Here is an 18,169-nt window from a genome sequence, read left to right on the forward strand (position 1 = left end):
ATAGCAACCAGAAGCCACATGTAAGCGGACGCTAGAAAACTCCAGTCCAGACTGAAAATGAAGTGAAGCCTTGAGATATACAGGGAACAGGTTACCTGATCAGTACTTCAGCTTTTCCACCTAGATACTACTATAATTGAGAAGGCCACACTACTTTCATTTGTTTGAATTTAGTCATCTTGGCACATTCTTACTTAGAATGCTGGAACCATCTGCAAGCTCCTTGCTGTGTCTCACATATAGTTGAAAATGCCAGTTCTAGGACTTTTCTTCCATTCACCCAACAAATGAAAGCTTACCTTGAATGACCCGAGTGTGATGTCGATTTATAAAGCAGAGATGGGGGACAAAGCAGGTCAGAGCAAAGCAACAGGTTAAATTTAATGCAGGCCTGGACAAACTAATTTGGAGTTTAGGAACCAGTAACGAAAACCTCAAAATTCAGGTGCCAGCTGTAATTTTTAGGGAACATTGGCTACCTGGGATTTTCCTACCCCCGCTTTAATGCAAACCTCCACAGATACTTGACTTCCCTTCCTCTCCCTGTGCTGCCCCAGTAAACGGAAAGCCCTGTGCAAACTACCGAGTCCCAGCTTACACAGAACTAAGGACTTCCCTTGGGAGAGAGCCCAGTGTATGCAGGGGTGTGGAAATTTAAAAAAACGAACACACGACTTGTCCAATCTACTTGTTGTGATGCAAAAAAATGTTTATTTAACCAAAACTGTATTTACCTATGCCAAGAAGCACTTCTCATTAAAATCAGCACAGTCAGGTGATTGTACCTACCAATGAGTGCTCACAATGTGCAAGCAACATTCAAAATCCGTAGCGCAGGGCTGTGCTGGGCAGCAGAACGGGGTACACGTTTGACGAGGGGAGGAAGCCAGATTTCAGCGGGTAATTCAATTTTCCCAAATTACTTTGGAAAGTGAACTTACCCTTTAATGCACATTGTGCGTGTGATATAGAGCGCTGATGCCCTACTACCACAATATGGCACATATTGGAATGGTGGCCGCACCCCCCCCCAGATCACTTGTGCAAACGAGCCCCGGCTTCCCTGCTCTACATTAAGCCAAGCTTGTCTGCTGAAGGGCTAAATTTAGAAAAAAGAAAAAAAAACAATCTGCCCGGCACAATGAACTTGATGGCCCAATAATCGCACACTGCTGGTATGGAGTAAGCCACAAACTGCTCCATACCCAAAGCTCCCAGGTCATTTCCTTTGGCACTGAATGGAGCAACAGGGGAATAAAAGGAATGTAAGTTTAGGTGTGTGCAAAGATGTGCATTAAAATGAATGCATGGGAAAAGCATAGATTCACTTTAAAAGGAGAACTATGAGGTGAGTGCTTTTCACTCACCTCATAGTTCTAGCCGACCTGTGACAATGAGACTGTCACAGGTCGGCTCAGTAGATCGGGAGGTGAGCGAACATATACCGGCGTTCGCTCACCTCTCGATCCTGTCACGGCTCTCTGCCGTGACAGGGGAGGGGCTGGATTCCCCCCTCCCCGCTCCGATCCTCCAGCGCTGACTGGCGGAACGGATGGGGGAGGGGGCGGAACGGATGGGGGAGGGTGCGGGTACAGCTGGCTCTGCCTCTAGATAGGCAGAGCCAGATGTCACTCACGCAGCTGGGCGGATCTCGACAGCGATGTCGGGATCCGCTCCGGCTGCGGCTTCTCAGTATGCCGCGAGCTGTAGCTCTCGGTATACGGAGCTTAGGGTAACGGGAGGACGCTAGTTTGTGTCCTACCGTTACCCTAAGGAGAACTATGGTGAAAAGCCCTGACCCCATAGTTCTCCTTTAAGCTTTAGGGCTCACTCAGACATCCACGTTGACGCGATGCAAAGTAATGCACTGTACGTGCATCTGTGTGTGCAGTACCATTCATATGAAAAGGCACCCCAACACACCTGCACTGTACAGCACTACAACACAATACTCGGCTTGTTGCAGCAAGCTGAAAAAAAAAAGGAAAAAGGAAAGAAAATGCAACCTGCGCTATACATATCTTGCAGTTCATTTTTAATAGGCTGCCTAATTAAGCAAGACGCAATGCGTTTTAACATACGAAAACATGAGCATTGCCGCAAAGGGCATTATAGTGTAATCGGACCTTTGTCTAGGAATGTTGAATACAAATCAAAGAGTCACCCCTATTTACCATTACATAGTCCAAATTACTTCATTTTGAAGTCTGAGAACAAAAGGACATACAGTAGCAAATAATCAGTAAAATACAAAATAAAGAAAATACAAGACCTTCTAGGTAAAAACCTAACAAAGCAAAACCAGGTATCTGTGCTAGGGTAGGGTGTAATGTAACCAGAGGACCCCCACCACTGGAATGGCAGCAGAAATATGGAAGATGCAGCTGGCTTTGAATTGCATTTTCATCTTGATACATAATGTAAGCCAAAGAACAAAACAAAAAACACGGAAAAATCGGTTTTAGTGGAAAGGGTTTTTTTCCCCCTCAAGTTTATGGCTGTAGTATGTCCCTAGTTACTAGTTCAGCACCTCTAGTACCAGGCAAGCTGGTCAAGAGTAGCAAATAAAGTATATCTAGCTCAAGGAACATCACTGAATAAAAACTACAGGCTTCTGCAATGACAGAATGTTTTTCACACCCTAATAAACAATGTTTTCTCAGGCCAAGTAGGATTACTTATTGTGAAATTGATTTAACGCGCAGTATTACACCACAATGCCGATAATTATTTAGATATGCAGAACAGCAGGTTTAAACACTTGGCGTCCAACTATTGTACTACACAGGTGATCACACCTTGTTGAAATTGAAAGGGAAAGTTTGATATGATATTGATATGCAGTTTAGGCTAGGTTCACACCTAGGCAACTGAGCTGGTAAGCTGTTTTTTACGCATTGTCGGTCGCACAACTGTGCTTTGAAAACCGTGCGGTTGTCACGCGGTTTTCAATGCATAGAGAAGTCTATTGGACCCAAACAAGGCGACAACAGCCCAAAAACAGCTCCTGCACCTTTTTGTGTGACAGGCAATCACGCAATAAACCACAAAAGGTGTGAACAGCCAGCTTTTGACTTCAATGCGAATCTGTGTTTTGCGCGATAATATCGCCTAGGTGTGAACCTAGACTAACAGTTTTACTACTCCAGATGTTTGTTATTGTATTAAAAGGTGAAGTCCACCAAAAACGCATACTTCACTTATTGGTAGATAACGTAGAAGTAAACCACCTCAAAGTTCAAGAAAACGCTGTGGGACTCAATCGGCAAATTCTGTGCACTTATGTATCCGGGTCTGTCCACCTGCCGAGTCCATTCTAAGAAGGCCCCACGGCCTGGGTTGGATTTTCAATTAATTCTGTTAGGATGCAACAGGAGGAGTGAGAAAACCAAGTTGGGCAGAGTTCCTGAAACAGCCAGATGAAGAGGAACACCGTTAGGGACTATGGAGATCCCCCTGTTAGAACATCCTTGGCCTAAGAATCCAGGGGATGACTAACAAAGTATTTCCCTTTAAAACTTCTATATGAGCCACTAGAAGGAGTTCAAAGTTACAATTACTCGGTTTCTCCTTATGGTTGTATAGATAAGATATTAGCTGCATATGAAGTATATTTTTTCAGCAAGTTGGAAACTTCCTGGACGACTTGTATTGATAGTACTACTGTATAGCACTGTAAAGCTGGACTCAAAGCTTGCATATGTAAAAGTATGATACACGGAAACAAGGCTTTAAAAATGTAAGGGCTTGTTCAAACCAGCACACCGGTCATAACAAGCGCTACAGTAACATAGTATGTGTGTGTGATTGACACTTAAAATGAATGGTCAGCTTAATGCAATGCCCAAAAACCTGTGGGTTGAAGCTTACCACACTGTGGTGTGAATAGACCCCTGCATGTAAAACCCTCTCACTGCAGAGGTGAGAAGGCCAGTTAACTAATAGTCTAGGGAGTGCTGCATTAAAAGATCAACAGTAAGGGCCGGTGCAGACCTGAGCGATCCGGGACGCGCGTCACAGGATCGTGCGGTCATGCACAATTGCAGACAGCGATTGCCGTGCTGCCCCATTGATTCCAATGGGGTACATCCACACGGCAATCACAGGGGGAAAAAAAGTACATGTACTTCTTTTTGCAATACACGACGCGCGGCTATTTGATCGTGTTTGGATGCACGGGCGGAATACCGCGTGATGCGACAGGGTTGCCATTAGAAAATAATGGCACACACAGCACGATCGCCAGTGATGGGCGAATCCGTGACACTGTGATATCATGCACGATTGCCACACGGTCCCGGATCGCCCAGGTGTACACCGGCCCTGAGGGTCATGAGGGTGAACATACCGAAAAGGCCAACTTTTGTTTTGTTTTGGTTTTTTTAAAGGAAAAGGTTTCAAGCACCTTATATAATACACATCTACTGACCATTGTAATATTCAGTTTTCACACCTGCTTATATTGTTCTCCCCCATCATGTGCTCTTTTTGAATTGTGCAGGTTTTACTGTTACATCAGGTCATCATATTAAGGTTAAGTTCATCCATTTAATTTTTTCCTTGTAACAAATGAAAGACGCCCAAATACAGAAACTGAGTAAGGTATTGTTCACACCATGTCCAGATCATGCCCAGGCCAGAACAGCTTGTTCCCGGACCAAGAAAGCATCCCAATGTATCCATATGGTTTTTCGGGGCTCTGTTTACACCAGCACAGTCCGTTCCAGACCAGACAAAAAAAATATTGCTCATCTCATTTTCTCTGTTCTGGAATGTAATGGAATGCATGGAAAACACATTAAATGTACTGCAACGCACTGGGCTGCACCTAAAAGCCCACAGTAAGTCTTTCTTTTTTTAAAAATGTGCCAGAACACGGCAAAATGCAATGCACCGCATTGTAGATCTGGTCCGGAAAATGGTGTGAACCAGGCCTAAGGCCAGTTGGGCTGAAGCACTAGGAGCTACCTCAAAGTTGGTACCATTGGGCGCCATTTTCACATTTCCTGCCTCTGCCATCTTCTCCGCAATGAGAGTTAAGACTAAGGGAATTGGCAGGGATGTCATCTGCTAGGTTTAGTGCTGTGCTCCATGCTCTCTTTTCCACCATTCAGCCTAGAGAAAGCACTGTCCCACTGCTGCTCCTGGAACACCAAGTACAGTCCGATTTCTGGTTCCATTCTGTTGCCCAACTACAGGGTCTAAGTCACTTCCAGAACCAGCTGCCAGGGTTTTTAAGTACTTAAAGCCTTGTCTCACCTTGGGCCTAGTTGCTGACCCCCCATGCAGCGCAACATGCCTTTTCAAAAAACACAGACAGTGCCACTGCTATGGGTGATCTCAGCTCGTACTCCTTTAATGATTCTGGAAGCGTGACTTTTACCCCCTTTGACTAAAAATCACATCAGCATACAGCTCTGCATGCGAATATGAAAGCTTACATTAGCTAAACATATATTTATTTTACTTACAATTTCTTTTTTCCCACCTCCTGGTCCTCTTTGGCACAATTGATGTAATCGTGCCCAAGCATTGCATTCTGGGAAGGTTTCATCAGCAGAGCATTGCTGAGAAATCTCATCTGTAATCTCATGAGATCTCAGAGAAAGGCATGTTCCTTCCCTGAGATGATGTACATGGTCACATGTGCCAGAGTTCCAGGAAGTAAAGGGAGACATATTAATCTGCCCTTAGTATAAATGGCTCCTGTGAGAAGACTGGGGAGGGAAAGAAAAATAAAGTATGGAAAGAATAAAAAGCCGGCAATCTATCAGCGTGTAGATTGTCATTACTAAACATTTCTAAAAGGTGCCTTTGTTGCTCTTTTCAAGATATGGGTGAAGTTCCCCTATAAAAGTATGGAGGAACCGATTTTTCACACAGTGCTGGTTGGTTTTGGAGAACTCTTCATTCACAGGGTTGTTCACAAAAAGGTGAAGAGTTTGGAGAAGGCAGGAGAAGAGAACAATCTAGGACAAAATAGCTGAACTGGAAAGTGAGCTGAATTGGAGAATTTTCCCAAATCAGATATGATGTCCTAGATTGTTCACCTCTCCTGCCTTCTCCAAACTCTTCACCCTTTTGTGAATAACCCTGTAAGTAAATGACAAAAGGTTTATAAAAAAGAGTTATTTACAGTTCCTCAAATGCCCTTTATCTAATGACAGATTTTCCTAGAGACCTTGGCGAACATTGACCAGTTCCTGAAAAACGCCAGTCAGCACAAATGGTGTGAAAGAGCCCCAACTGCCTTTCCAGTGGTAAAATGGAGTGGCAGGGAAATTAATGGGAGGCAAGTATGGTGGGGTGAGGATAAAGAACAAGTTCCCTTTTAAACTTTATTTTCAGGCCATAGTATTAATTAATATTTCAGTGACTTTTTTTTGTATTCAAATATCTAAGACAAAATATGCATGTAGAATACACATTCTGACAATCTCACTCCGAAGAAACAATGGCAACCTGGGCAAAAACAGATCATGCATGAACAAAGGGAATCACAACAGTGCATGAGCTCACAAGATTACTCTTCAAGTTACACAGCCGTTTAACAGACCAGGATAAACAAACCTGTAAGGCCAGCAAGAAATACTCACGAAGGCCTGGTTCACACCTGGGCGTTTTACAGCGCGTTTCTACGCACTGTAAAAACGCTCAACATGTGAAAACCAATAATTGCCTATAGGCATGGTTCCCAACTGGGCGTTTTACAGCACCTAGGAACGCGCTGAAAAACGCCCTACACCCATAGAAGTACAGGAGCTTCTTTGGGGCGTATTTGCTGCACGTATCCATTAGGACAGCTCTCGTGAACGCGCGTCGCTGTAAAAACGTGCATATTCCGCACGCCCAGGTGTGAACCCAGACTAAGGCTAGTAAAAATACAGAACGTACCATTAATGTGCTGAATTTATATGTATATATATATACAGCGTATATCATTTTTTTTTTACCCTACTGCAGAACATTGCTGGAGCTTTAGGACTGCCAACACAACCACCAACTTAACCAAAGCTGGTATCTGGATCAGCTTTGGCACACATCCAATGTTGCAGTGCAGACGCCTTCTGCTCATCATTGCGTTAGTTAATGTTTTAGGCTGGCGGGTACAGCTTTCCTTTAAGGTCTCAGCTGGAGGATTCGGTCCTCCCTATAATTACAATAACCTGATTAAATTTTAATAACGATGCTCTAATGAATCTACAACCGCGTTCAAATGTGAATAAATGAATATGGCTTGTTGAGCATCCTACATTAGATGTTATTTATGTGAGAGTAAGGAACAGTATTCCTTTACAGTAAGAGTTAACCCACAATGATGTCAGCATCCTGAAATAGACCTATGATGTAATTGTGCAGTGTGTATAATGCTTTGAGACATCACCAACATTATTGATGGCCAGTATAAAGAAAATTCAATTATACCCCTCCTACAATTACGCCTGAATATACAGAATGGTGAAGTCTGGGTTTTCACCTAGACTGCCCAGAAGAGCTCTCTCAATGATTGCACATCTTATGAATATATTAAAAACAAAGAATATACCACTCTTAAATATATTTAAAAAAAAAAGAAGGGCAATGTAATCTTGTACAAATCCAACTGTTCCAAACAACTGAGCCTATTTTAGAAGACATATAAGAGGAGGTAATTGAAGAAACAAATAGCAGCCAAATCAGGCATTTTTCTTCCAGTCTAAGCCGCATTTAAATGCTCACTGTTCCATCTTTCAGGACAGTATTTCCAATACTGCTTTGTGGATTGTGACTGTAATGTATTCCTTATATTGTAAAGCGCTGCGCAAACTGCCTGAATTGTTCATTTTACACTGAACTATTTAAAGAGAGCCGAGACAGGATCAAGAGGCGAGCGAACCCGGTATGTGTTCGCTCACCTCCCGATCTACTGAGCCGACCTGTCACAGTCTCATTGCCGCAGGTCGGCAAGAACTATGAGGTGAGTGAAAAGCACTCACCTCATCGTTCTCCGTTAACAAAACTACCAGATCAGAAGATTACCATCTAACATCTATGGGTACCCAAGTCTTCATTCACACCAGTGGTCCTTATGATATGCAAGTAAATGGCAAAAATAAATACAATTCTGAGATCAAGTTTTATGTTTTTTTCCGCTTAAATATACGTAGTTCTACCTTATATGTTTTTCCACTTATGTTTCTGTAGTTCTATTTGCATTCCGATCACTAACAGATTGTGTGCATTCGTTTCCATGCCTTTTTCTACAAAATAAACTAAGTGAAATGTGCACATACCTTGTACACAGAACATTTTATATACCCTGCACTTATTTAAGTATACTGTATACAGTAAACTCAGTTATCTGGTATTCAACTAACCAGAAAAATAAATCCCCTGTATACTCACTGTTCTGCTGATTTGCGGCATGTATCATTTCTGTAAATGATCGTGTGTCTATATGTCTTAATTTGCTTTTGATTACTGCATTTCCATATTAATATGAAGTCAATACAGAGTTTATGTTATGTTATGGTATAGTATGGGGTATGGCATTAGTTAGACCTACTTTTATTAGTAACTCTCAAGCAACCAGAAACTACATTTATCCGGAATCTAGCAATCCCCGTGGATGCCGAACAACGTGGAGTTTGCCGTGTTAACACATTGGTGGGAATTCATAAAAACTGAAGCAGTTGGCAACCCATGGCAACCAATCAACTTTTTCATTTTCAAAGATTAACTGAACGAACTGAATAGAGAAGCGGATTGGTTGCCATAAGAAATCTGTGTGCACCAGCAATATTTCCAGTAATGCCCCGTGCACACACTTGAGCTGAGCATCTGATCTTTTTTTTGATTGTACAGGTGGTTCTGCCCACCTGTCATGTTGGAGCTTTTTATTTAATTTATTTATTTTAGACAAGAAACTGCATGAAAAATACACCTTTTTTACTCACTGTCATTGAAGCGTAAATGGACCGAGACGCTACAAGCAACAGAACGCACAGATGTGAACAGGGGTTATCAAAAACAATGTAATTCCTCCAGAGCGTTGTGGCATTTAGACATTTAAGCTCCAAATGTTTAGGTGTGAATGGTCTAAAGTGGCAATCCAGTCAAGTTTATACCCGACAAGTAAAACAGTACTGCAGAATGTACATGTACAATGTGCAGATCCAGGAAGTCTGGGGGGTTTTAATGGCAATTATTATTATTTTTTTTAAATTAAAAGTAGCCCCATCCTGTTCTCTGTGAGCTGTCAGAGACATTAGTAAAAGATGGTGGACCAAATGACAGTTGCCCCGTGGCCTTTACACCACCATGAAATCCCCCCCTTTACTGGCATTCTGATGCACCATTTGTCAGAATGGCATCTATATATTTCTATTGCAGAGGGAATGAAGTGTGCCTATTAGGATGTAATGTACTGAATGCTATTTGTCCTGCGTGAAAAAAAAATGTTGGCCATTTTTGGTTTGAGATAAGCAAACTTCTTTACAGAATTTGGTATATGAGGCCTAACCACCTCACCCAAACACAGCCACATTCAGGGCTTATTCAGACCATCTGCAGACCAGATCTGGATGCGTTTCTGCAAACAAGGTCATGTGCATTACTTATGTTTTTGACACGTCTTTTCTTTTAGTCTTAATTGATATTCTAGTGCGTTTCAGTGTGATGGTGTGTGATCAGAGGTGTTTGTATACGCTTTGCTGTGTCTCAGACCAGAGAAAAAAAAAAAGAGTGCAGGAAGTACCTTTTTTTTCTTTTCTTTTTTTTAATGTTTTGGAACTGAACACAGTGATGTGAACTAGCATCACTTTTTACCATAGGAATGAAAGGGCATGCATTTTCGGACCAGACAAAAAACATCCTGGTCTGGATCTGATGTGAATGGGCCCTCAATCCATGTGAGCTCATATTCACCAGGAAGCCAAATTGTGAACAAACCAAGCTCCAGAAAACTACAGTAAAGCATGCGGGCTCAGCAAAAAACTGCTAACATGACGAGACATTCTGCTTTCCAACCACACCCATAGTAAGGCTTGGAACAAAACCCAGCAGACGAGCTGTCAAACATCACTAGAATACTCGCTTGTTTTCACATTCAGCGTGGTAATGAAGGCAAAGGAAACATTTCTTCCTTCAGATACCTGGACACTCAACTTTAGCTGAAGAAGCCCAGGAGATGCGTGCTGAACTTTATTTTGCCAAACATATTCCTACTAATTTTTAGATTTTATAAACCACCACAACAAAGAAAAATACCCTTTGGTCAGGACTGTGACACAAGCCAACATTTCTTAATACTACACAAGGCTGCAGCAATTTCTAATGCCTTTCCTGGCTTTGTACCAAAAGCATGCTGTAGCAGCCAATTCAACTCCAACAAGCATTCCCTGGAATTCATAAAGCGCGTCATATTCATGCAACGGTCGGTAAGGTGTGTATGGATCCGTTGCAGAACTGCTGCAGGCAGAATTGTGCCCGAAAATTATATATAAGAGATGCACCGAAATGGAAATTTTAAAACCGAAACAAAAAACAATTGTCAGGCCGAAACCGATACCAAAAATGCTTATTTTAATTTTTTCTAATTTTTAATATTTTTATTTATAAACTTACATTTTTTTTAATATTTTTATTAATTCATGTTTTTTTACATTACTTTTAGGGGCTTCGGGGAAATATTGGGGGTCTAAACAGACCCCTGATATTTCCCTTTTAAAATAGAAAAAGAGATTTGAGAACACAGAGTCCTCAATCTCTTTTTCTGTGTCCCCTGTTATCAATGAACCGGAATCCTCTATGAGTGTACCTGTTCATTGATAACATGAGGACATAGTATGTTTACTATAACTACAACTATGAATGAACAGGAGGGGATGTAGATCACTCCCATTCATTCATAATTGAGGCTATAGTAAACATACTCTGTCCTCAATTATGTACACACACTCAGTGATCACTGATCGCTGAGTGTTTGTACCTGGCTCTCCTCTCTGACACGCTGTCACAGGAGGCTGATCGAGCGGTGTAGGAAGGAGAGCTCAGCCTCCTGTGACAGCGCAGCCTGTCTCCACCCACACACCGCTCTGCCGGACTGTGATAGGAGGCTGAGCGGTGTGTGAGGAGACGCCGGCCGCTCAGCGCTTTTCTCCCGCGGCCCTCGGCAGGCTGCCACACTTTCTCTCCTCCCCGCTGGGACACAGAGCAGCGCCCAGCGGGGAGGAAAGAAACCTGGGATGCGCCGATGTAACGGCAGGAAAATTGCACTTTCGGCATTATGCCAAAAGTGCCAGTTTCAGCCGATATATCGGTGCAATATATATGCACCTGAGGAAGGGATCCCGTGTGGCCCAGAAACGTCACCATCTTTGCAACAAAACGTCTACAGGTCAATAAAGACAAGTTTTGAACGCATCTCTGATGTGCTGGTGAAAATATGTGCTGAGGTGATTGACAACCGCCATCACCTCAGCATTCAATAATAACAGGTATACCCTCTCAGGAGTGTGGTGGGATACACACTGGATTTATAAAATACACATGTGACACAATTTCTTCCAAGATGGGAGTCTCATTTACCTCCACCTCCTTCTCATCACCATTATGGCCACATTTCTTAATGTATTTGTTGCACTCATGGTGCAGTCTCAATTTCTCACATGCATTGGAAATGGGGATAAACTCAAGGCCTTCATGAATTTGGCGCAGGATTTTATAATACGCCCATAATGCCAGAAAAGTGTTGCAAAATGCTTTACTGAATTACCCTTATTGCCCTAAAAAAATCCACTGGATACAGGTCATCTTCTCATTTTATCTTCAGTTTACAGACTACATATTTCACAATATATATATTTATATATATTAAAAAATATAAATGTGTGAACAGCATTCTCCAAATGAAGCTGGGAAGAGAAATGGACGCACGCCCCACTTTAAAATGCTGCATGCAAATTGCAATACAAATGATCAAGTGCAAGGAAAATACAGAGCTTTCAAAAAGAAATGTAACATGGCAAAGCAATTTTTTGGTTTGTTTCTGAATCTGGGATTACAGATAGTATGCAAATCTACCAATACCTGACCGCACTTCATTGTAACAATTTAAATCAGTCCACTTAAATAAGAATTTTACTTCAAAGACTTTCAGGTGAAAAGGGCCCATTCAGACTAGTGTGGTGCAGTACCGCATGCATGCAAACGTGCACTGAATAAGTGCAACTCATTCATACTGAACAGACTGACATTTTAACAAACACAGCAGCAGTTTTTACAACACAGCACAACACAAGGGCTGCCTAAGTGCACTGGGTGCCAATCAAAATGAATGGCGCTGTAATGCAGACTTTATTTCGTGTAGTACAGTAATGTGAGGTAATACAAGTATTATTGCAATGCTTTAGTGTGCGTAGGCCCTAGAGGAGTGATAGGCATTCTGTATTTTAGAAAACGCCACAAAGAGAATTTATTAAAACTGCAGCAGACAGCATCTAAAACAGTGGCCCATGGCAACCAATCAACTTCTTGCTTTCATTTTTAAAGCTAACCTGAACAAACTGAAAAGAGACGCCAATTAGTTACAATGCACAATTACTCCAGATTCTGACTGATGCAGTTTTGATCAATCATCCCCCCGACGAGTAAAATGTAGCAGAGGACCTCCAGGACTAAGTTCACACATATACATAATATATATACACCTGTGGCTGTTTGAAGGACTGGATCATATATTGCAGTTTTCCTACATTTTCAAATGTCAAAAATGTTAAAGCTGAACTCTGGGCACACAAAACGTTGTTTAACTCCCTTCATGACGAAGGCCTTTTTTTCAGTTTTTGCACCCATGTTATATTCCACATTTTAGGCCTGAAAATTACTTAAAATCCCCAAACATTATATATTTTCCCACAGAGGCAAAGTATCCCACTAGAATACGGCACAGATGTGGAAGAAATACACAAAGCACAAAGAGTCAAGTGAAAATATACATACCTCTTATATTTAGACTATATTTGCTTTTCCAGGAATTCAGTTTAGGTTATGCTGTCAATTCACATACAAATGGGCTTAGCATATTTATTCTTCAAGATCTGTAAACATCTCTAGATATAAACTCTAGAAAGGCAAGTATTCAATATGCGTCTTAAAAATGACAGCCGCCACCTAACTTTTCAGGCTTTCTCTAGCCGTTTCAATGGAGCCGGCTCCTTAAAAAAAAATACTGCTAGCTCCTGGATTGGACAGACTGGCTCCTGAACTCCATAACAATCTGTCCACCCTTGCTATAGGGTTCTTTCACACTTGTATGTTTTTGACAGATGCCGTTTCCATTGCTGCATCAAATCACATCAATGACGTGTTTTTAACACATACCCCAAGTGCATGCACGATGAGCATTGATGGCTGTTGATATTGGTTTGCATAACATTTCATTGATTTTAAATGGCAAAAACAGACAACGGTGAATGGGCTCTAAGGGCTCAGTCACACTAGATGCAGTGCGTTCCTGCCCCATTTTGGCCGGAACGCACTGCCTTGCATTGCGGCCGGCTCACTTTTTAGTGGGGTAGGAGGGGGCGTGGCAGGCCATTCAAGTGAATGGCGCCGTAGCCACGCCCTCCGGCCGCAATGCGATCCGATTGCATTGCGGCATCTCTTCCCACACATCTCTTGTCACAGATGTGACAATCAAAAATAATATCCCGCACTGAAATAAATGAACTAAATGGTGAAACCAGCTGCAAGCACGAACATGAATCAATATTCAGAGTGAAAAGTATCAATAGTGCCAAGCTCTAGCTTAACAATAATGAATAGAAATTCTACAGTGTTCCCTGTTCCTCAAAATCATTATAAAGACAAAATATAAATATATATTAGTACAAAAGAAAAGTCCCAGATAAATAACTCCATTAGGGCTGCAACAACTAATCGACATAATCGATTATAATCGATTGAAAAAGTTGTCAACTTTTTCAATAATCGATTAATCGGCTTCCGATTGGTTGGCCCTGTTCACGGCTCCACACACGCTGCACGCCACACCTCCTCCCCACCTCGCGCTCGCCGCTGCCAGGCCCGCCCGCATCCACACCTCCTCCCGCCTCACGCTCAGTGCTCGCCCAAATCCACGATCGGCACAGGTGCGCGGGGAGAAGAAGTAAGGAGGAGCAGGCGTGAGGGAATGACAATAGGCCCGATCTCAGAAACAAGTTGCTGGAAGACTGCTCAGGTAAGCCTGCACTTTCCCACACATGGTGCTCTATAATGTATTGCTGGGATTTGTATTCCTCTATACCTGATGGTACATTGTGATGTATATTAGATCAGCTATAGAGGAATACAAATCCCAGCAATACATTGTACACTGTATGTATAATGTATTGCTGGGATTTGTTGTATTCCTATCAGCACAAAAGGAAGGCAAGATAATATCCTGAGACCTATGAAACTGGGATGAGACTTTGGGAAGATATAATGGATCTGGCCTCAAAATTACTCTGTCTGGGAGGATAGTCAAGTACGGGTCCTTGATCGATAGGGCCTGGAGGTCTCCCACCCTTCTGGCTGAGGTAATAGCCAAAAGAAACACCATTTTAAGAGACAACCACTTAATAGGTGCCCCTGATACCGGCTCAAATGGAGATTTGGTCAAACCCGAAAGAATCAAAGATAAATCCCAGGGAGGAAATACTTTGGTTCTGACAGGACAAGAACGTTCTGTTGCCAGCAGAAATCTCCTAACTAGAGGCTCTTCCAGTAATCTACACTGCAGGAATACAGAAAGGGCCGACATCTGTAACTTAAGGGTACTTAGGGCTAATCCTTTAATCAACTCCATCCTGTAAAAATTCTAAGATAAGAGGAACTGAAACCTTACCTACATCCAGGCTGCAGCACCTCTCCTTGGCGGCCAGTGGAGGGGAGGGGTCAGCGTCCTCACTCACACTGACCCACATACCAGGATGTGGCTGTGGGTGCCTGCAGAGACGTGTATAGGCTCCGCCCCCACCAGGCTAACAGTGATGTGATCGCCTTCACAGCACACACGCCGGAGCATACAGCTGTCCCTCCTCCGTGTCACAGACTTTACTGCAGCTCATTGTACAAAGTTTTAACAATGAATCGCAGTAAAGTCTGTGACACGTAGCTGGGCAGAGCAGAGTCGGGAGCGCTGCTTCGCCTGTGGCCCGGTACCATTTGATCCACGGACCAGTACCGGGCCGCGGCCCGGGGGTTGGGGACCACTGATGTACTGGATAAAAGCATGCACAAACTGATGGCGGATATGCCGCTGTGTGGGAAGAGATGGCGACACTGTACAGCTTCAATCCTTTATTGTATTGTACTATCAGCTTTTTATAAACAAGGAACATTGCCTGTAGATGGCCTTTACTAAGAACAAAAACATACCCCCACACATTTTCCTCTATGGGGTGGAGTAAAGCAGACTTAGGCGTCATTCACACTATGCGTGAATGTGCATTTGCAGATTCCTGCAGCAGGAATCCCAAACATTCCGTTTAGAAGCAACGACTGTAACCCAGTCAAGTTAAAGTGACATTAAACCCTCAGATTTTTTTAACATAAACCAATACTGTAATGTGCCTTACTGTAATCCATGGTTGTTTCCCTTCTCTTTGCTGCTCTTCCTTTTAAATCTGTATCTGTTCTCATGCTGGGCAGAACTTCTGTTTTGCAGCAGACTGCCTTGTCTCAGGAATGGATATACGGTGTATGTGTACAGATGTTCCTCACTTACCGACTTACCTGTTTTGCGACCACTCGCACTTACGACGGACCGCCGATCGACCTCCGACCTTGCGCGTCAGTGCGACGGGTCGCCGGCGGAAGTGACATCCCCCGATCTTCACTGCAGGTCTCGGTAAGTATTTCCATTGCCGGATGTACAGTACACTGTTCGGTACTGTACATCGGCAACGCTATACAGTACTGTCCTAATGCAGTACAGTACTGTATAGAGTTCCTCACTTAACGACCAATCCGTTTAACAACCTGGTCGTAGGAACGGAACTCGGTCGTTAAGTGAGGAATACCTGTATACGTTTGTATAGGCTTGTAACCTGAGCCAGCACTACAGGAAGAGGCTCTGAGCTGCAAAGAGAAGTTCTCCCCAAGCATGAGAAGACATGAGGATTTAAAAGGAAGAGCAGCAAAGAGAAGGGAAACTACCATGGATTACAGTAAGGCACACATTACACTATTGTTTTATGTTAAAAAATCTGAGGGTTTAATGTCACTTTAATGACTGGGTGACAGCGGTCGCATCCGAAAGCGGTCCCTGGATCTAGGATAGATGCATCCAGGGACAGTAATCTATTCCAAACCACATGTAATCAACATGGTCATTAACTTGAATGGGTGAGAACAGCAACTTCTAAACAGAATACTTGGAATTCCTGCAGCAGGAATCCCAAAATGCACATTCACACACAATGTGAATGACGCCTAACTGACCTGATCTCTGTTCCAGTCGTCTCCTTTGGGGCTAGCCGGTCCCCACAACCTTTTCTGCCCTGGACTCCAGCAGTCTAGTGACCACCGACCTGATCTACTGCAGGTTCTGAGACCTGCATTAGATGCAAGAATGCTAAGGGCCATTCCACCTGCTGGAGCAAAGGGGTAAAGGACAACGGTGACAGTCATGGAACTGGGAACCAGGTAAGTAAATCTGTTTTACTCCAGTCCATATACAAAACAAGCACTTAACTCTTGCAGTATGGGTGTAGCCCAACTGCAAGGGTATTTTTATTGTTTGACATAAGGTGGGCGTTAGGATAGAGAGCTTCACTTTTTTTCTAAATTTTCACAGATCATATGGAAATTGTAACTTCTCTTTTGCCACCACTGTATTGTTGTCTCTCAGCATATGCTCCTTATGCTGTCTGATTAATGCAAACTCTCAGATCTGTTGTGACACCAACAGAATTCCTATGCTTTATCTATCCATTTCTAACATTCACAGTTCACCTAGTATCATATGAATAAAGCCCCACAAAAGAAAAAACATGACAGCAGCATTATTTGTATGTAACCCCTCTTGTGTGGACTGCGTGTGCGGTCATCTGTGTGAAAAAGCAATTGGCCCTTCACAATCAATAACTGGCTGCTCCATTTTTAGCAGCAATGATGGCCACTTAATGCTTCCTATGGCAATACAACCATTTTGCCACATTGCCATGAAGGAACCTTGCCCCATCCTCCATGAAGACTTGCTTTAACGCACAACATCTCACTGCATTCAGGTTAAAACGGATTGGAAAGTAACATAAAGCTGTGAAATGGCCCAATCATTCTGTTACTAACATACATTAAAGCTGAAAAATCTAAACTAGCTTTGCAGTGGCAATCCACCCCACCCCACGCACTGCAAGGTTAACTCATTTCTGTCTAGCATACCATTAAAAATAGCTTCATGTACCGTATCTCTCACTCCCCCAGCAATGGGCATTGTAGTCTTCCCTCCGATGCTCCGGGCTGTGGGTGGGCCCTCAGCATCCTCACTTACAATGCAGGACTGTTGGTCCAGCATTGTAGGGGATGACGTCACAGTGCCTGTGACCAGTGGAGCGTGATAGGAAGTGGCTTCGGGTGACCGTTGCACATGGACGAGGAAGCTTTAGCAAGTGATGAGTAAAACTCCATTTAAAAAGATACCTTACATTAAAGCCAGCATTGAACTCTTATAGTGCCAGTGGGGAGCCCCACTCCAAGGGCAGTTATGAATTCTCCCTGGAGTTCAGCTTTAATTTGAGATCATATTCTTGCACTACAACCTCAACATGCATGAGCTGCAATTCAGATTCTGACAGCAGGACAGTCTGCTTAATGGAAGAAAAATCCATCTTTGGTAACCAAAACATTTATATGCAAATCAGTTAAAAATCACAGAATTCCTAACTAGAAGCCAAAGAGCACTTCTGCAAATGTCACAGTCCTCTAGTTTCCCAGGAGCCTATCAGGAGTTTGACATACCCCATCCACTGCTGCTTCTGATTATTGGATACCACTGATGGTGTCAATGGTGGCGGGTTTAGGAACAGGAAGAGCTATTCCACAGAGACATAGTACAATAGATAATAACGTGGGCCTGGGAAAAAGCCATGTCATGCCCATGCTGTTCACAGAAAACAATTATCTGATTCTAGGTTTGCTTGAA

At 42.9% G+C, this 18,169-nt stretch overlaps 1 protein-coding gene across 1 annotated transcript in view; it reads right to left on the bottom strand.

Annotated features, from left to right (window-relative positions):
* Positions 1-18,169, bottom strand: part of MYCBP2 (MYC binding protein 2, E3 ubiquitin protein ligase) — a 243,252-nt gene that overhangs the window by 213,887 nt on the left and 11,196 nt on the right. The window contains exon 2 of the mRNA XM_018565383.1: positions 11,072-11,083. Coding sequence (XP_018420885.1) covers positions 11,072-11,083 — 12 coding nt within the window. The remainder of the gene's footprint in view (positions 1-11,071; positions 11,084-18,169) is intronic.

This window comes from Nanorana parkeri, unplaced genomic scaffold (assembly GCF_000935625.1).
Source record: "Nanorana parkeri isolate BGI_ZX_2015 unplaced genomic scaffold, ASM93562v1 scaffold838, whole genome shotgun sequence".
In the NCBI taxonomy this organism is placed as follows: domain Eukaryota; kingdom Metazoa; phylum Chordata; class Amphibia; order Anura; family Dicroglossidae; genus Nanorana; species Nanorana parkeri.